Raw genomic sequence first — 20931 nt, 5'->3', positions numbered from 1 at the left:
CTCCAACCTAGATCTGACAAGTGCAATAAACAAGGTTTTAAGGGTTTGTGTTTTATTAAACTCTTTGCTGTTTCGCTAAATGAATCCTAAAATTTTATAGGCTTTTGAAATCGTATTTCCAATGTGCGGTACAAACGTTAAAACAGAATCAAACAATATTCCTAGATCTAATACAGAATTTTCTCGTCCCAATGTTTCATTATCTATGCTATATTGAAAACAAATTGGGACAATTTCCGGGTATGCGTTACCAATAAATATTTAATGGTATTCAAAAATAAACGATTAAGCAGACACCATTGATAAACATTATCAAGGTCACTTTGGAGAGCGACGCAATCATCAAGGGATTTGATAACTCTGTAGAAGTTAAAATCATCAGCAAACAATAAGTTACCCGCTGAGACAACCTCTCTAATATCATTAACAAACAACAAAAATAAGAGCGGTCCCAAGTTGGACCCCTGGGGTACTCCAGACAAAGGAACGATATTTTTCGATTTGTAACCGCGGTACTGCACACACTGTACTCTATTTAGCAGATACGATTCCAAGACTTTTATAAGCTATCAGAAAAACCGAAGTTACTTAATTTTCGCAGTAAAACATAATGATCAATTTGATCAAACGCCTTCCGAAAATCCACATATATAGTATCGACCTGTCGCTTGCTGTCAACGGCTTCACTAGAAAATTGACTGAAGCAGGCTAAGTTTGTAGAGAGATTGGTCTGTAGTTAGTTACATCTGATTTGTCTCCTTTCTTAAACACAGGACAAATTGTTGCTCTTTTCCAATATGTTGGAAAAATACCGGTTTTAATAATAATTAGATTATATAAGTACACCGAAGGCTGGACAAATTTGCTTGTACAATCCCTCAATAAAAAACTCGGTACCCCATCAGGACCCATAGTAAAAGAGTATTTTAAGTTTTTTAATACAGAATAAACATCATTCTAAAAAATGTGCAAAATAGATACACTACTACCAACTTCATGTTTATCGAATTTAACATTAGGCTGCGAATCAATATATACTGAACTGAAGTAATCGGCAAACGCTTTCATTATGAGACTAGGACTGTCAAGTGCGCACTCATTATAAGTCATTGTACCAGGGATTCTTGTGGTACTCTTCTTGCTTTGAACAAATTCCCAAAATTTCGCAGGCTCATCTTGAAGACGATTTTCAACATTTAATGTGTATTCCCTATAAGCACAATTAGTTAAAGTCTTACAGTATGAACGGAGAGACCTGAATTTTTCATGCGAATCAACAGTTTTTAATTTTTTATGCTGTTTAAAAGCAAGCTCTTTTTGACGTAGCGCTGAAATCACATGACCTGTAAACCATGGAGGATAGTAACGATTTGTCCGCAGGGGCCTTGCACGCTGGACATACTTCAGAAACAGAATTTGGTGAGCCTTCACTCTTTGGTGTTGTTGAAGTAGTCGCTATCGACATTATATTTAGGTTAGATGAAAATAAAACATCAACAATGTCATTTTAGTACCCAAAAAAATATTTTGATACCAGCGCCACTAATGGACTTGAGTGAGAAGCTGTAAGTAGCTGATAAGTTAAGAGAAAAAAGAAAAAACTATGTGGATATACTTGCTAAAACTTTATGCCAAATACACATCCACACACAAAAAAAACAGCTATAACAAACTACTGTTGTGTCTATTAACACGTGTGAATGTTGCCGACAATTAGTATTGAAAACTATAAGATCAAGACTCACACCAATCGTATCGATAACCATACAATTTGTAACCTAATTCGTCAATTTGTCCCTTTTTTGTTTTTTTTGAAACTAAGGAGTTCAATTACAGGAAACCCCTGCACCCTCAAGTCGTCTAACTCTTCAGGAGTATGCAAACTACTAAAGGAGTGTGAGGCAGTTCAAGACGAAGTAAAGTCTGGTCACAATGCGCCCCAAACTTGCGGCAACCAAGGAATCCAATCCGTGGTTTGTTGTCCAAACTCTCGTCGACCAGAAGATATCACCGAAAGAAGTATGTAAAAAAGCAGATTTTGTGTACTTACAAAACAAACCAAATTCAAATTGCGTTTTAGAATGTAGAGAATATTCTTCGTATATACAAGAGAAACAATTATGTGGACATAAAATTGTCCAGGTGATTGTTGGAGGACAACGACCTGTTGAGCGAAAAGAATTTCCGCATGTGGCAGTCTTAGGATATCAGAACGAAGATTCTGGGAATCTTACGTGGTTATGTGGAGGATCACTTATCAGTGAAGAATATATTTTGACAGCTGCACATTGTATCCTTCCAGGTGGCTAGTAAATTTCAAAATAATTAATTAATAAGTCAAAAAATATTAGTAGTATTTGGAGTACCAAATTTGTGTCGCACTATTTCAGTCCTGAACCAAAATCAGTGTTGTGTTATAAAACGAGCACTGGTAGAGTGTGCACTGCACGAGTGTGATTATTGATTAAGTTGCCAAAATGTTTAAACTTCTAGTTATAGTATTTGCAATCGCCATAAACCAAGTTTATGGGGAAAACATAATTGGTAAGTTAAATGAAATCAAATTATGCCATCATTTATAATGTATAGACAGTGTCCCTTTTTTGTTTTTCTTGAAACTAAGCAGTTCAATTACAGGAAACCCCTGCACCCTCAAGTCGTCTAACTCTTCAAGAGTATGCAAACTATTAAAGGAGTGTGAGGCGGTTCAAGACGAAGTAAAGTCTGAACACAATGCGAACCAAATTTGCGGCTGCCAAGGAATCCAATCCGTAGTTTGTTGTCCAAGCTCTCGTCGTCCAGGAGACATCGGCGAAAGAAGTATGTAAAAAAGCAGATTTTGTGTACTTACAAAACAAACCAAATTCAAATTGCGTTTTAGAATGTAGAGAATATTCTTCGTATATACAAGAGAAACAATTATGTGGACATAAAATTGTCCAGCTGATTGTTGGAGGACAACGACCTGCTGAGCGATATATCTGAACGAAGATTCTGGAAATCTTACGTGGTTATGTGGAGGATAACTTATAAATGAAGAATATATTTTGACAGCTGCACATTGTATCTTTCCGGGTGGCTAGTAATTTTCAAAATAATTAATTAATAAGTCAAAAAATATTAGTAGTACTTGGAGTACCGAATTTGTGTCGTACTATTTCAGTCTTGAAACACAATCAGTGTTGTGTTATAAAACGAGCACTGGTAGAGAGTCCACTACACGGGTGTGATTATTGATTAAGTTGCTAAAATGTTTAAACTTCTAGTTATAGTATTTGCAATCACCATAAACCAAGTTTATAAGGAAAACATATTTGGTAAGTCAAATGAAATCAAACTATGCCATCATTTACAATGCATAAACAGTGTCCCTTTTTTGTTTTTCTTGAAACTAAGCAGTTCAATTACAGGAAACCCCTGCATCCTCAAGTCGCCTAAATCTTCAGGAGTATGCAAACTATTAAAGGAGTGTGAGGCGGTTCAAGACGAAGTAAAGTCTGGTCACAATGCGCCCCAAACTTGCGCCAACCAAGGAATCCAATCCGTAATTTGTTGTCCAAACTCTCGTCGACCAAGAATATCATCGAAAGAAGTATGTAAAAAAGCAGATTTTGTGTACTTACAAAACAAACCAAATTCAAATTGCGTTTTAGAATGTAGAGAATATTCTTCGTATATACAAGAGAAACAATTGTGTGGACACAAAATTGTCCAGCTGATTGTTGGAGGACAACGACCTGCTGAGCGAAACAAGTTTCCGCATATAGCAGTCTCAGGATATCACAACGAAGATTCTGTAAATCTTACGTGGTTATGTGGAGGATCACTTATAAGTGAAGAATATATTTTGACAGCTGCACATTGTGTCCTTCCAGGTGGCTAGTAAGTTTCAAAATAATTAATTAATAAGTCAAAAAATATTTGTAGTATTTGGAGTACTGAATTTGTGTCGTACTATTTCAGTCTTGAAACACAATCAGTGTTGTGTTATAAAACGAGCACTGGTAGAAAGTGCACTGCACGAGTGTGATTGTTGATTATGTTGCTAAAATGTTTAAACTTCTAGTTATAGTATTTGCAATCACCATAAACCAAGTTTATAGGGAAAACATAATTGGTAAGTTAAATGAAATCAAACTATGCCATCATTTACAATGCATAGACAGTGTCCCTTTTTTGTTTTTCTTGAAACTAAGCAGTTCAATTACAGGAAACCCCTGCACCCTCAAGTCGTCTAACTCTTCAGGAGCATGCAAACTATTAAAGGAGTGTGAGGCGGTCCAAGACGAAGTAAAGTCTGGTCACAATGCGCCCCAAACTTGCGGCAACCAAGGAATCCAATCCGTGGTTTGTTGTCCAAACTCTCGTCGACCAGAAGATATCACCGAAAGAAGTTTGTAAAAAAGCAGATTTTGTGTACTTACAAAACAAACCAAATTCAAATTGCGTTTTAGAATGTAGAGAATATTCTTCGTATATACAAGAGAAACAATTGTGTGGACACAAAATTGTCCAGCTGATTGTTGGAGGACAACGACCTGCTGAGCGAAACAAGTTTCCGCATATAGCAGTCTCAGGATATCACAACGAAGATTCTGTAAATCTTACGTGGTTATGTGGAGGATCACTTATAAGTGAAGAATATATTTTGACAGCTGCACATTGTGTCCTTCCAGGTGGCTAGTAAGTTTCAAAATAATTAATTAATAAGTCAAAAAATATTTGTAGTATTTGGAGTACTGAATTTGTGTCGTACTATTTCAGTCTTGAAACACAATCAGTGTTGTGTTATAAAACGAGCACTGGTAGAAAGTGCACTGCACGAGTGTGATTGTTGATTATGTTGCTAAAATGTTTAAACTTCTAGTTATAGTATTTGCAATCACCATAAACCAAGTTTATAGGGAAAACATAATTGGTAAGTTAAATGAAATCAAACTATGCCATCATTTACAATGCATAGACAGTGTCCCTTTTTTGTTTTTCTTGAAACTAAGCAGTTCAATTACAGGAAACCCCTGCACCCTCAAGTCGTCTAACTCTTCAGGAGCATGCAAACTATTAAAGGAGTGTGAGGCGGTCCAAGACGAAGTAAAGTCTGGTCACAATGCGCCCCAAACTTGCGGCAACCAAGGAATCCAATCCGTGGTTTGTTGTCCAAACTCTCGTCGACCAGAAGATATCACCGAAAGAAGTTTGTAAAAAAGCAGATTTTGTGTACTTACAAAACAAACCAAATTCAAATTGCGTTTTAGAATGTAGAGAATATTCTTCGTATATACAAGAGAAACAATTATGTGGACATAAAATTGTCCAGCTGATTGTTGGAGGACAACGACCTGTTGAGCGAAAAGAATTTCCGCATGTGGCAGTCTTAGGATATCAGAACGAAGTTTCTGGGGATCTTACGTGGTTATGTGGAGGATCACTCATAAGTGAAGAATATATTTTGACAGCTGCACATTGTTTCCTTCCAGGTGGCTAGGAAGTTTCAAAATAATTAATTAATAAGTCAAAAAATATTAGTAGAATTTGGAGTATTGAATTTGTGTCGTACTATTTCAGTCTTGAACCAAAATCAGTGTTGTTGGGGGTCACAGATGTTAACGACACTATCCACACCCAAGAAATAAAAATAGCAAATGTAGTGGTAGGTACATCCAGAATTTAAATTTACTACCGGTCACAACGACATAACACTTTTAAAACTGGAGAAACAAGTAGAGATGAATTCTTATGTTCGTCCGACTTGTCTCAACACACGGTTCGACATTCCTGTTTCGGGAGTTATTGCTACTGGATGAGCATATACACGGTATGGAGGAAGCGACAGTGAAAGAGTGTTTAAAATAACACAAGATATTGTAGACCATCAAACTTATAAGAACAGGTTCAAAAGCGTTAGAAGGCTAATTGTAAATGATACGCAAATTTGCACAAGCAACAAGATTGGAGGAAAGGCTTGTCAGGTCAGTTAAAAATGAATAATAATAATCAGTAATATGAGAGAAGACAAAAATATGTCTGACATTTCAGAGTAATTCTGGTGGACCGCTGCAAATATATCGGACTGACGATGCTACCTCTTGTATGTATGATATAGTTGGCTTAACTTCGTTTGAAGTGGAGTGTTCCGGTGGTCCCACTGTAAATACTCGAATTTCTCGCTACATTAAGTGGATTGAAGACACAGTTTGGCCAGAAAATGCATAATCAAATTAGTGATTTTGACTTGTCGCAAACATTTAACGAATGAGTTTATCATATGTATGTAACAGGTCTACAATAAAAAATATGTTTATTATTATTGTTATTTTTAATCATGTTACGGATTACTCCAAGTTACAAAAATAAACGAATTAAATGTACAAAAGATTATTGTTGAGAATATAAAAGAATTCACGTCTGAATATGTTTTGAATTCTGGAAAAGATCAAACTTTTCTATGGAAGCAAATTTGTTTCCAAGTTCCATTAATCTATTAATTGGATTATTAAAAGCAAAATTTGTTTTTAACGGAGGATGCACTCTAAAAATTTTTACACTGCGTGTATTACAACCCGAAGGATCAGGAACATAGAAATCCAAATGTGATAATATTTCAGGGCAATCAATATGGGCATTAATGGAACCATGTAAAAGGCAACCATCCGACAGTATCCTCCTTGTATGCAGAGAAGGCAGGTTTATGAAATTTGTGATGAACTCGTATTGGCCTTTATGGAGAGGCCAATGCGTTCGGAACTCGAAACATCTAAAAAATTTCTTTTGAATTCTTTCCAAATAATCATTATCCGATTTATAAAACGGAAACCATATTGGTGAACAATATTTCAAATGCGAACGTACGAGGGAACAGTAAGTTAAGTGTCTTTAAAAGGTAGTTGCGGCTGGTGACCTTTCGAAATGGGGGGACACAATTTGATTGATGAGCTAAATATGAAGATATAAAACAAGTTGTTATTACCAATTAATAGACGAAATTGTGTGGCGGAAATAAATACAAAAATACATTCAATAAAAATAAAAAAGGATTTCTCCACATACTTTTTTGCCTTCGGTGTTCATGGCATCCCAAAGTTCATTTTGGGCAGTTTTAGGCGTTCCTTTAAAAACCGTTGCTTCTTTCAAATGATCTAATAAAGTCCAATTCAGCCATAAAATCAATCAGACCTCAAAAAATATACCTGAATTTTGTGATTCCTTACTTTCGTTATGTCCACTTACAGCAAATTCAAACACTCCACAAAATTGTATGCACATTATCAATCGGCGTAACATATGGCGATTTTTGTCGACCCTTGTGTTATGTGCCCGAATATTATTAATATAAGCGGTGTGTAGTTGTTTCCGAATGTCTATATGACCGAGAAGATTATCCAAGAATATTTATCATACGTGTTCGCGCAGAAGGAAAATTAAAACCCGCTATAGTAACACAATCCTCCAGAGCACGATCACAACGTGCTCACGAGCCAGTTGTATCAGGCGCATATCAGGCGGCTACGACGTGTAGTTTCCATGGCAACGACAAAACATCTAAATCAGTCATGATTCGGTCCATTCGGTCTCTGTGCCGGGCTTTTATCAGCATTTCATCAGAAATAACATATCATATATCCAAGACACATCTTTAGATGCAAGTGGAAGAAAGTTTCAATTCATTTTATACAAGTGGAGCGAGATAACAAAATTAGTTTTGATAATTATGACACAAATTTCCAGATAATTTTTTAAATATTGAAAATTACTATTTTGCCATGTCTAGTGTGTTTGTAGACGTTGTAATTTTGGGGGGGGCACGTGCTGTTGTGCCCCCCGGCACCAGCCGCCCCTGTTAAAAGGAGAATGCAGATAACATGTGACAGTGACGCCATACAAAACCCAACATGCTCATTGACTTTTTGAAAATATAATCATATTGAGATTTAAAACACAATTTTGAAACCAACACCCAACTGAAGTCTTTTATTTCATTTACTACCTTCAAGACACTGTCATTTATTTTATAAATATGTTAGTATAATTTTTTCACGTTACAGAATGTTATAACATAACGCTTATCTGTATTTAAAACAATTGATTCCGATCAGACCAGTCATGTAACCTATTTAAATCAGACTGTAATTTCAACGCATCCTGAGGGGGTTTAATGAGTTTAAAAATTTTCAAGTCATCGGCGTAAAGTACAAAATTAGAATACTTGAAACAAAATTGTAGATTATTGACAAGCAGCAGAAATAATATTGATATTATTATTATTATTATTATTAAACGCAACTTTCGCAGCGGAATAACCCACTTTATAGGGAAAGTGAAAAAACAAAAAAAGAAAAAGAAAGCGGAAAAGTTATTAAATTGGGCATGTCAAAAGAAAAGACAAAATTTTAGTTTGTAGATTATTAAAGATAATACTAGAAATACACTAAGCACCATTTTCAGCAGTAATACAAGCAGCAATGCTAGCATTTTTAGCAGAAAGATCACAGTCCTTGGATATTTTGTTGTACACTGTGCACATAGCAACAATCGGAGATTTTTGAAATAAATTACTCTTACAAGGGGGATAATAAAATAGTTTGTGTTGGCGAACATTAAACTTCAGTGTAAGAAAATTTATTTTACCAAGCAACCAAGCGCAATCAACCTTATAATTAATCAAATTTAAAATGAATCTCACACCCAAAATTAGTCTTCTCGCATTTAGAGAGGAGAAGTTAAATCTACTTAACAGCTGTAATTGCGGATACACTCTCACAGGATATACATGATCTTCACGATAGGCCAGATATTTTAAAAACATTCTCTGTATAGATTCAATATTGCTAATGTGGACTTGATATGTGGTGTACCAAATGATTGAGCCATACTCCAACCTAGATCTGACAAGTGCAATAAACAAGGTTTTAAGGGTTTGTGTTTTATTAAACTCTTTGCTGTTTCGCTAAATGAATCCTAAAATTTGATAGGCTTTTGAAATCGTATTTCCAATGTGCGGTACAAACGTTAGAACAGAATCAAACAATATTCCTAGATCTAATACAGAATTTTCTCGTCCCAATGTTTCATTATCTATGCTATATTGAAAACAAATTGGGACAATTTCCGGGTATGCGTTACCAATAAATATTTAATGGTATTCAAAAATAAACGATTAAGCAGACACCATTGATAAACATTATCAAGGTCACTTTGGAGAGCGACGCAATCATCAAGGGATTTGATAACTCTGTAGAAGTTAAAATCATCAGCAAACAATAAGTTACCCGCTGAGACAACCTCTCTAATATCATTAACAAACAACAAAAATAAGAGCGGTCCCAAGTTGGACCCCTGGGGTACTCCAGACGAAAGAACGATATTTTTCGATTTGTAACCGCGGTACTGCACACATTGTACTCTATTTAGCAGATACGATTCCAAGAGTTTTAAAAAGCTACCAGAAAAACCGAAGTTACTTAATTTTCGCAGTAAAACATAATGATCTATTTGATCAAACGCCTTCCGAAAATCCACATATATAGTATCGACCTGTCGCTTGCTGTCAACGGCTTCACTAGAAAATTGACTGAAGCAGGCTAAGTTTGTAGAGAGATTGGTCTGTAGTTAGTCACATCTGATTTGTCTCCTTTCTTAAACACAGGACAAATTGTTGCTCTTTTCCAATATGTTGGAAAAATACCGGTTTTAATAATTAGATTATATAAGTACACCAAAGGCTGGACAAATTTGCTTGCACAATCCCTCAATAAAAAACTCGGTACCCCATCAGGACCCATAGTACAAGAGTTTTTTAAGTTTTTTAATACAGAATAAACATCATTCTCAGAAATGTGCAAAATAGATACACTAATACCAACTTCATGTTCATCGAATTTAACATTAGGCTGCGAATATATACTGAACTGAAGTAATCGGCAAACGCATTCATAATGAGACTAGGACTGTCAACTGCGCACTCATTATAAGTCATTGTACCAGGGATTCTTGTGGTACTCTTCTTGCTTTGAACAAATTCTCAAAATTTCGCAGGTTCATCTTGAAGACGATTTTCAACATATAATATGTATTCCCTATAAGCACAATTTGTTAAAGTCTAACAGTATGAACGGAGAGACTTAAATTTTTCATGCGAATCAACAGTTTTTAATCTTTTATGTTATTTAAAAGCAAGCTCTTTTTGACGTAGCGCTGTAAACCATGGAGGATAGTGACGATTTGTCCTCAGAGGGCTTGCACGCTGGACATACTTCAGAAACAGAATTTGGTGAGCCTTCACTTTTTGGTGCCAAATACACATCCACACACAAAAAAACAGCTATAACAAACTACTGTTGTGTCTATTAACACGTGTGAATGTTGCCGACAATTAGTATTGAAAACTATAAGATCAAGTCTCACACCAACCGTATCGATAACCATACAATTTATAACCTAATTCGTCAAATTTGGGATCTAAAAATATCGCCTTTTGTTCATTTTTTAACGAATTAAAATCCGAAGCCTATATTATAAGATAAAATTAGTTCTTGAGACTAGCATTTAGAGGAAATCAGGAAGTCGCACATTAACAAATCGAACTCTAAAAGCACGTATAAGTGTATTGAGCGACCTGCTGATGTCTAAATTTCTACCATAGTTTCTCCCCAACAGTCAATATTTTTTCCTTCATCTACAAGGTCAAAAAGAAACCTTGTCCCTGGAATTACCAGACGTGTAAATACCCACTGCGTGTGTCATAAAACGAGCACTGGTAGAGAGTGCACTGCACGAGTGTGATTATTGATTAAGTTGCTAAAATGTTTAAACTTCTAGTTATAGTATTTGCAATCACCAGAAACCAAGTTTATAGAGAAAACATAATTGGTGAGTTAAATGAAATCAAATTATGCCATCATTTATAATGTATAGACAGTGTCCCTTTTTCCTTCTTCTTGAAACTAAGCAGTTCAATTACAGGAAACCTCTGCACCCTCAAGTCGTCTAACTCTTCAGGAGTATGCAAACTATTAAAGGAGTGTGAGGCGGTTCAAGACGAAGTAAAGTCTGGTCACAATGCGCCCCAAACTTGCGGCAACCAAGGAATCCAATCCGTGGTTTGTTGTCCAAACTCTCGTCGACCAGAAGATATCACCGAAAGAAGTTTGTAAAAAAGCAGATTTTGTGTACTTACAAAACAAACCAAATTCAAATTGCGTTTTAGAATGTAGAGAATATTCTTCGTATATACAAGAGAAACAATTATGTGGACATAAAATTGTCCAGCTGATTGTTGGAGGACAACGACCTGCTGAGCGAAAAGCGTATCCGCATATGGCAGTCTTAGGATATCAGAACGAAGATTCTGGGAATCTTACGTGGTTATGTGGAGGATCACTTATCAGTGAAGAATATATTTTGACAGCTGCACATTGTATCCTTCCAGATGGCTAGTAAGTTTCAAAATAATTAATTAATAAGTCAAAAAATTTTAGTAGTATTTGGAGTATTGAATTTGTGTCGTACTATTTCAGTCTTGAACCAAAATCAGTGTTGTGTTATAAAACGAGCACTGGTAGAGAGTGCACTGCACGAGTGTGATTATTGATTAAGTTGCTAAAATGTTTAAAATTCTAGTTATAGTATTTGCAATCACCATAAACCAAGTTTATGGGGAAAACATAATTGGTAAGTTAAATGAAATCAAATTATGCCATCATTTATAATGTATAGACAGTGTCCCTTTTTTGTTTTTCTTGAAACTAAGGAGTTCAATTACAGGAAACCCCTGCACCCTCAAGTCGTCTAACTCTTCAGGAGTATGCAAACTATTAAAGGAGTGTGAGGCGGTCCAAGACGAAGTAAAATCTGGTCACAATGCGCCCCAAACTTGCGGCTACCAAGGAATCCAATCCGTAGTTTGTTGTCCAAACTCTCGTCGACCAGGAGATATCACCGAAAGAAGTTTGCAAAAAAGCAGATTTTGTGTACTTACAAAACAAACCAAATTCAAATTGCATTTTAGAATGTAAAGAATATTTTTCGTATATACAAGAGAAACAATTATGTGGACATAAAATTGTCCAGCTGATTGTTGGAGGACAACGACCTGCTGAGCGAACAAAATTTCCGCATATAGCATGCAGTCTTAGGATATCACAACGAAGATTCTGTAAATCTTACGTGGTTATGTGGAGGATCATTTATCAGTGAAGAATATATTTTGACAGCTGCACATTGTTTCCTTCCAGGTGGCTAGTAAGTTTCAAAATAATTAATTAATAAGTCAAAAAATATTAGTAGTATTTGGAGTATTGAATTTGTGTCGTACTATTTCAGTCTTGAACCAAAATCAGTGTTGTTGGGGGTCACAGATGGCAACGACATTAACCACAGACAAGAAATAAAAATAGCAAATATAGTGGTACATCCAGAATTTAAATTTACAACCCGCCACAACGACAGCACTTTTAAAACTGGAGAAACCCGTAGAGATGAATTCTTATGTTCGTCCGGCTTGTCTCAACACACACTTCTACATTCCTGTTTCGCGAGTTATTACTACTAGATAGGCATATACACGGTATGGAGGAAGCGACAGTGAAAGAGTGTTTAAAATAACACAAGATATTGTAGACCATCAAACTTGTAATAACAGGTTCAAAAGCGTGAAAAGGCTAATTGTAAATGACACGCAAATTTGCACAAACGACAAGATTGGAGGAAAGGGTTGTCAGGTCAGTTAAAAATGAATAATAATAATCAGTAATGAAAGAAGACAAAAATATGTCTGACTTTTTAAAGTAATTCTGGTGGTCCACTGCAAATATATCGGATTGACGACGCTACCTCTTGTATGTATAATATAGTTGGCTTAACTTCGTTTGGAGTGGAATGTACCGGTGGTCCCACTGTAAATACTCGAACTTCGTATTACATTAAGTGGATTGAAGACACAGTTTGGCCAGAAAATGCATAATCAAATTAGTGATTTTGACTTGTCGCTTGTCTAGCAAGAAACGACAGGCAAATAATAATTGTCCGTAACACGATCTAGTATAGTATAGTAAACATTTAACGAATGAGTTTATCATATGTATGTAACAGGTCTACAATAAAAAATATATTTATTATTATTGTTATTTTAAATCATGTTGCGGATTACTCCAATTTACAAAAATAAATTAATTAAACGTACAAAAGTTTATTGTTGAGAATATAAAAGAATTCACGTCTGAATATATGTTTTGAATTCTGGAAAAGATCAAAATTTTCAATTGATTCCGATCAGACCAGTCATATAACCTATTTAAATCAGATTGTAATTCCAACGCATCCTGAGGAGATTTAATGAGTTTAAAAATTTTCAAGTCATCGGCGTAAAGTAGAAAATTAGAATACTTGAAAAAAAATTGTAGATCATTGACAAGCAGCAGAAATAATATTGGACCACATTGTGATCCCTGAGGTAACCAGAACTGACTTCAAAACTGCGGGATATAAAATTGTCAATTCTGACATGTTGACATCTGCCCGATAAAAACGAAAACAACCAATCTATCTTGGAACTGTTAAACCCTAGTTGGGTCAGTTTAGAGACCAGCATCTCATGAGTGACCCTATTAAAGACTTTTGCGAAGTCGGTGTTGAGACCTTTCTTGAAATGCATTATTAAGAAACACGTAGTAAGACAATAAGTTTGTAGGAGAAGATTTACCTTTACAAAACCCATGTTGATAAGTAGATAAAATCGGGGAAGAAGACCACTGTAGTTTGCCACGATAATTTTCAATATGCAAAGTAATTGGGCAAGGGCCGACTGTTGGCAAAAAAAAGATTCCGGCTATTGCAGCTCAGGAGCCATGGGACGTATTACAAAAAAAAAAAAAACTCGACCCAGTGCTGACATCCTTAATGGTCAGCACACCCATACGCACGCAATCAAACTAAAAAAAGAAATTCTGGGCTCCAGGACCCTTATTACAGAATACCGGGTATCCGGATTCAAAACACCCGTAAAGTCGGCCCACGACTTAGCCGATTACACACCTGTGATCTGTGAGGCATTCGGGGTACACTCGCGTAACCACAAAACTATACTGTACTAATATGAGTGTATATTAGGAATAAATTGAGCAATAAATTTAAATAGCGATATTCCTAGCTCTAGTGAGCACAACTCCACATAAGATTAAGTTGGAATTAGTGCCTACAAATAATACGTTTGATCAAACGAGGCTCTTAAAAGTAACTAAACTTAGTGACAATCATATTACGATAACAATTATCTGTAGGTAACAAAACCACGCAATGAATAAAATTAAGATGATGGTGATAGCTAATTAATCGAAAGAATTACAAGTAATGCAGATTTAATACAAATTAAATTAAGATTTAATATGAATGAGCTAAGATTTAATATGAGTGGAATTGAGATCTAATACGAGTTAAATAAGATTTAATACAAGTTAAAATAAGTAGAAAAACATTAAAGTGGTTAAAACAAGAAAAACACGACGAAACGATAAGCCGAGATCGTACCGCGATAAGCGACGCACAAAAACCTATTTCGTTAAACACGTGAGAAGAAAAACTGCATGCCTGACCTTATAACCTGGGTAACCTTCGTCAAGGGCAACTCCACAGAATGGCCGTTGTGGCGAAGGATTCCTTCGCTCAACCTGTTCCTGGAGATGAAGTACAGCTGCACGTTGCGATGAACGGGATGTAGAAAGCGCAGAACGAAGTTCAGCCCAAGATCAGCATAAGAGCTGCTTAAGAGGATCTTAAAGAGGCCCTGCAAGGGAGAACGACCCACTCGTTAGGGTTTATTCGGCCAAAAAAACGACTTACTTAGATGGTGGTGGCCTTGTGGTGCGGGAAAATAAGTAGAAACGCCTTAAATCCGGCTCTGCCGATATAGTACGGTGGTCTTCCAACACTATGACACCGACTACTCGTACGGGGGTGAATTCCAGGGATTAATCCGACTATGCGAAAACCAAAACTATGCCCTCGAAAATTCACACACCATTTCTACCATTACTCCACCTCTAACATCAAGCAACTAATGAATTCTAGACGGAAGTGGAATTTTTCGTTTGCGAGAAAGTGGGGCAACTTTGCTGGTGGTGTGGGAAGCGGGAAAATACTACCTCAAAATCCCTTTAGAAAAACGATACCTTTTTCAAATATTCCCCCTCCTGCATTTCCGTTATAGCACTGCTACACGAGGCTGTCAACCTACAGGGGGAAGTATAGTCAACCTCCACAACAATATCTCAGGGCGTGCTGCGGCAGCCAGGCGCTAAAATAGCCAAAAATACTACAATCAATTCGTGCCGAAATCACACAAAAATTTTGGATTTATAAGTCCTTAGGATCTTTAGAATTTTGGAATTTATAGAATTTCTGGAATCTTTAGAATCGCTCATCTCTAGAATTGATAGAATCGATAGATTCTAAAACTTCGAATTTCTTGGTGTCTTCAGAATTTTTGGAATTTCTAGAACCGTTAGAATTTCTAGAACATTTACAATGTCCAGAATCTTTAGTATCTCCAGGATCCCCAGGGCCTTCACAATCTCTAGAACATCTAGAATTTGTAGAATTTCTAGAATCTTTAGAATTGCTGAAACTGCCAAACTCTAAACCCTTGAATTTATTGAAATTTTTAGAATCTCCGTAATCTTTAACTAATATCTACAGAATCACGAGAATCTTCATAATTTCTAGAATCTTTAAACTCTCTAGAAACTCCAGAAACTTTAAAATTTCTAGAATTTCTAGGATTTTTTAAAGTTTTACGAAGCATTAGAATCTCTAATTCCTAGAATTACTGGAGTCGCTAGACTTGGATTTCTTGGGATCTTTATAACCATTGGAATCTCCAGAAACTTTATCAACGTCTCGAGATTCTCCCACAACCTCTAAAATCTCTAAAACAACTAGAATCTCTAGAATTTTTAGAATTTTTAGAATTTCGGTAACGGCTAATCTCTAAAATTTTGGATTTCTTAGAATCTTTAGAATCTTTAACGTCTTCAGAATCTCGAAAATTTCTAGAATCTCTTGAATTTTTAAAGTCTCTAGAATTTTTGGAATTTCTAGAATTCCTTGAACATCTATAATAATCTACAGAATCTTTAGCATTTCTAGAATTTCCAGAGCTTCTCTAAAACCTCTGTAATGTTTAGAATCTCTAGAATTGCCGGAAACGTTAAACTCTAAAACTTGAACTTAAAATTTTGTATTTCTTGAAATTTTTAGAATCTTGAGAATCTCTTACATCTCCAGAATCTCTAGAATCTCTAGAATTTTTAAAATTTTCTGAATCTCCAGTCTCTAGAAATGCTGGAACCGACAGACTGTAAGACTTTAGATTTCTTGGAATTTTTAGAATTTTTGGAACTTCTATAACTTCTCGAATCATTAGAATCTCTACAACATTTAGAATCTTCAGAATCTTTAGTACCTCTACAATTTCTAAAACGTCTAGAATTCCTAGAATTTTGAGAATCTCTAACATTGCTGGAACTTCTAAACTCTAAACCCTTGAATTTCTTGGAATTTTTAGAATCCTCAGAAGCTTTAGCTCAGATCTACAGGGTCACTAGAATTTTCAATATACAGTGATTGAAAAACAGCGCGGTATGTCTTCAAATTTTTTGAGGTTAAGTTTTGGCTTCCTTCTGTTTTAATAGAAAATTATGAAAAATGTAATTTTCTCTTGTTACCCTTCTCTGCCCTTTTCACTTTTTCTCTGGGCCCATAACCTAATGGAATTACTCGTGGAAGATAGACACCACTTCGATGCTACACACAACGTTTTATTTAACAATTAGACTCCGGGGCAGATTTAACAGTTGTAGAGACAGAGTGGCTGGTGTTCGAATAGTGTTGTAGAAGGATACATAGAGGATTCTCAGAATAATGAAATCAAAATTTCAATTATAATTGTTGATGATTACTCAATAATGTCAAAAGTGCTAAAATCAATCTTATCTTAGCAAATACAAGCCCCGCCCACCCACCCTCTATTTTCTTGTAGGATATGTCATTTGCCAAAATCTGTCTTATCTTAGCAAATATTAGCCCCGCCCACCCACCTTTTCTTCTCATTCTAACGACTAATTTTATTTCTGTTCAATATAAGATCATTCTACCGACTCAGAGCGGGTAAAACTAATCACTGAAATGGGGACGGGTGGGTGGGCGGGGCTAATTATATTCTTCTGTTGTGTAGGAGTGGAAAAAGGATATGAAAAAGTGCCAAAATCACTCTTATCTTATCAAATACGAGCCCCGCCCACCCACCCTCCGTTTTCTTGGAAGCTATGCGATTTGCCAAAATCAGTCTTATCTTAGCAAGTACTAGCCCCACCCACCCCCCTCTTCTCATTCTAACGACTAATTTTATTTATTTTCAATATAAGGTCATTCAATTCATTCAGACCGGATAAAAACAATCACTAAAATAGAGACAGGGTGGGTGGGCGGGGCTAATTATGTTCTTCTCAATCATCAACAATTATAATTGTTGATGATTACTCAATAATGTCAAAAGTGCTAGAATCAATCTTATCTTAGCAAATACAACCCCTGCCCGCCCACCCTCTATTTTCTTGTCGGATATGTCATTTGGCAAAATCTGTCTTACGTTAGCAAATATCAGCCCCACCCACCCACCCCCTCTTTTCATTCTAACGACTAATTTTATTTCTGTTCAATATAAGATCATTCTACCGACTCAGAGCGGACAAAACTAATCACTGAAATAAGGCCGGGTGGGTGGGCGGGGCTAATTATATTCTTCTGTTGTGTAGGAGTGGAAAAAGGATATGAAAAAGTGCCAAAATCACTCTTATCTTATCAAATAGTAGCCCCGCCCACCCACCCTCTGTTTTCTTGGAAGCTATGTGATTTGCCAAAATCAGTCTTATCTTAGCAAGTACTACCCCCCCCCTCCTCTTCTCATTCTAGCAACTAATTTTATTTCTTTTCAGTATAAGATCATTATTCATTCAGACTGGATAAAAACAATCACTAAAATAGAGACAGGGTGGGTGGGCGGGGCTAATTAGGTTCTTCTCAATAATGTCAAAAGTGCTAAAATCAATCTTATCATAGCAAATACAAGCCCCACCCACCTACCCTCTACTTTCTTGTAGGATATGTCATTTGCCAAAATCTGTCTTATCTTAGCAAATACAAGCCCCACCCAGCCAGCCCCTCTTCTCATTCTAACGACTAAATTTATTTCTGTTCAATATAAGATCATTCTACCGATTCAGAGCGGATAAAACCAATCACTGAAATGGGGCTGGGTGGGTGGGCGGGGCTAATTATGTTCTTCTGTTGTGTAGGAGTGGAAAAAGGATAGGAAAAAGTGCCAAAAACAGTCTTAGTTATCAAGTACTACCCCCACCCACCCCCCGCTTCTCATTCTAACAACTAATTTTATTTCTTTTCAGTATAAGATCATTCAATTCATTCAGACCGGATAAAAACAATCACTAAAATAGAGACAGAGTGGGTGGGCGGGGCTAATTATGTTCTTCTCAATCATCAACAATTATAATTGTTGATCATTACTCAATAATGTCAAAAGTGCTAAAATCAATCTTATCTTAGCAAATACGAGCCCCGCCCACCCACCGTATATTTTCTTGTAGGATATGTCATTTGCCAAAATCTGTCTTATCTTAGCAAATATTAGCCAAACCCACCTACCCCCTCTTCTCATTCTAACGACTAATTTTATTTCTCTTCAATATAAGATCATTCTACCGACTCAGAGCGGATAAAACCAATCACTGAAATGGGGCCGGGTGGGTGGGCGGGGCTAATTATGTTCTTCTGTTGTGTAGGAGTGGAAAAAGGAATGAAAATGTGCCAAAATCAGTCTTATCTTAGCAAGTACTACCCCCACCCACCCCCCGCTTCTCATTCTAACAACTAATTTTATTTCTTTTCAGTATAAGATCATTCAATTCATTCAGACCGGATAAAAACAATCACTAAAATAGAGACAGAGTGGGTGGGCGGGGCTAATTATGTTCTTCTCAATCATCAACAATTATAATTGTTGATCATTACTCAATAATGTCAAAAGTGCTAAAATCAATCTTATCTTAGCAAATACGAGCCCCGCCCACCCACCGTATATTTTCTTGTAGGATATGTCATTTGCCAAAATCTGTCTTATCTTAGCAAATATTAGCCAAACCCACCTACCCCCTCTTCTCATTCTAACGACTAATTTTATTTCTCTTCAATATAAGATCATTCTACCGACTCAGAGCGGATAAAACCAATCACTGAAATGGGGCCGGGTGGGTGGGCGGGGCTAATTATGTTCTTCTGTTGTGTAGGAGTGGAAAAAGGAATGAAAATGTGCCAAAATCAGTCTTATCTTAGCAAGTACTAGCCCCACCCACCCCCTTCTTCTCATTTTAACGACTAATTTTATTTCTTTTTAGTATAAGATTATTCAATTCATTCAGACTGGACAAAAACAATAATTAAAATAGAGACGGGGTGGGTGGGCGGGGCTAATTATGTTCTTCTCAATCATTAACAATTATAATTATGTCAAAGGTGCTAAAATCAATCTTATATTAGCAAATACAAGCCCCGCCCACCCACCCTCTATTTTCTTGTAAGATATGTCATTTGCCAAAATTTGTTTTATCTTAGCAAATATTAGCCCCAGCCACCCACCCCCTCTTCTCATTCTAACGACTAGTTTTATTTCTGTTCAATATAAGATCATTCTACCGACTCAGAGCGGATAAAACCAACCAATGAAATGGGGTCGGGTGGCTGGGCGGGGCTAATTATCTTCTTCTGTTGTGTAGGAGTGGAGAAAGGATAGGAAAAAGTGCCAAAATCAGTCTTATCTTATCAAATAGTAGCCCCGCCCACCCACCCTCTGTTTTCTTGGAAGCTATGTGATTTGCCAAAATCAGTCTTATCTTAGTAAGTACTAGCCCCACCCACCCCCCTCTTCTCATTCTAACGACTAATTTTATTTCTTTTCAGTATAAGATCATTCATTTCATTCAGACCGGATAAAAACAATCACTAAAATAGAGACAGGGTGGGTGGGCGGGGCTAATTATGTCCTTCTCAATCATCAATAATTATAATTGTTGATGATTACTCAATAATGTCAAAAGTGCTAAAATCAATCTTATCTTAGCAAATACAAGCCCCGCCCACCCACCGTCTATTTTCTTGTAGGATATGTCATTTGCCAAAATCTGTCTTATCTTAGCAAATATTAGCACCACCCACCCACCCCGCCTTCTCATTCTAACGACTAATTTTATTTCTCTTCAATATAAGATCATTCTACCGATTCAGAGCGAATAAAACCAATCACCGAAATGGGGTCGGGTGGGTGAGCGGGGCTAATTATGTTCTTCTGTTGTGTAGGAGTGGAAAAAGGATAAGAAAAAGTGCCAAAATCAGTCTTATCTTATCAAATAATAGCCCCGGCCACCCACCCTCTGTTTTCTTCGAAGCTATGTGATTTTGCCAAAATCAGTCTTATCTTAGCAAGTACTAGCCCCACCCACCCCCCTCTTCTCATTTTAACAACTATTTTTTTTTTTTCGTATAAGATTATTCAATTCATTCAGACTGGATAAAACAATCATTAAAATAGAGACAGAGTGGGTGGACGGGGCTAATTATGTTCTTCTCAATCATCAACAATTATAATTGTTGATGATTACTCAATAATGTCAAAAGTGCTAAAATCAATCTTATCTTAGCAAATACAAGCCCCGCCCACCCACCCTCTGTTTTCTTGGAAGCTATGTGATTTGCCAAAATCAGTCTTATCTTAGCAAGTCCTAACCCTACCCACCCCCCTCTTCTCATTCTAAGGACTAATTTTATTTCTTTTCAGTATAAGATCATTCAGTTCATTCAGACCGGATAAAA

At 36.4% G+C, this 20931-nt stretch overlaps 1 protein-coding gene across 1 annotated transcript; it reads left to right on the top strand.

Annotated features, from left to right (window-relative positions):
* Nucleotides 1–1352: 1352 nt before the first annotated feature.
* LOC135128834 (CLIP domain-containing serine protease B4-like) lies at nucleotides 1353–2457 on the top strand. The gene is made up of 4 exons (XM_064055914.1): nucleotides 1353–1419; nucleotides 1837–2019; nucleotides 2081–2309; nucleotides 2391–2457. Exons 1-4 carry the CDS (start codon nucleotides 1353–1355, stop codon nucleotides 2455–2457), a joined length of 546 nt encoding a protein of 181 aa, XP_063911984.1.
* The last annotated feature ends 18474 nt before the right edge of the window (nucleotides 2458–20931 follow it).

The sequence above is a fragment of the Zophobas morio genome, unplaced genomic scaffold, assembly GCF_036711695.1.
Source record: "Zophobas morio isolate AGI-343-1 ecotype UQ-CSIRO unplaced genomic scaffold, CSIRO_AGI_Zmor_V1 ptg000014l, whole genome shotgun sequence".
Taxonomy (NCBI): Eukaryota; Metazoa; Arthropoda; class Insecta; order Coleoptera; family Tenebrionidae; genus Zophobas; species Zophobas morio.
Note: the sequence above shows the minus strand (reverse complement) of the source record. Positions and strands in the feature narration are given on the sequence as shown.

Excerpts from the sequence above, each read along its gene's own strand:
- LOC135128834 (XM_064055914.1), top strand. The coding sequence starts at position 1,353 with ATGGAGGATAGTAACGATTTGTCCGCAGGGGCCTTGCACGCTGGACAT. Across the intron at positions 2,020-2,080 it reads AGAAGATATCACCGAAAGAA|AATGTAGAGAATATTCTTCG; the intron begins GTATGTAAAAAA and ends ATTGCGTTTTAG. Across the intron at positions 2,310-2,390 it reads TGTATCCTTCCAGGTGGCTA|TCCTGAACCAAAATCAGTGT; the intron begins GTAAATTTCAAA and ends GCACTATTTCAG.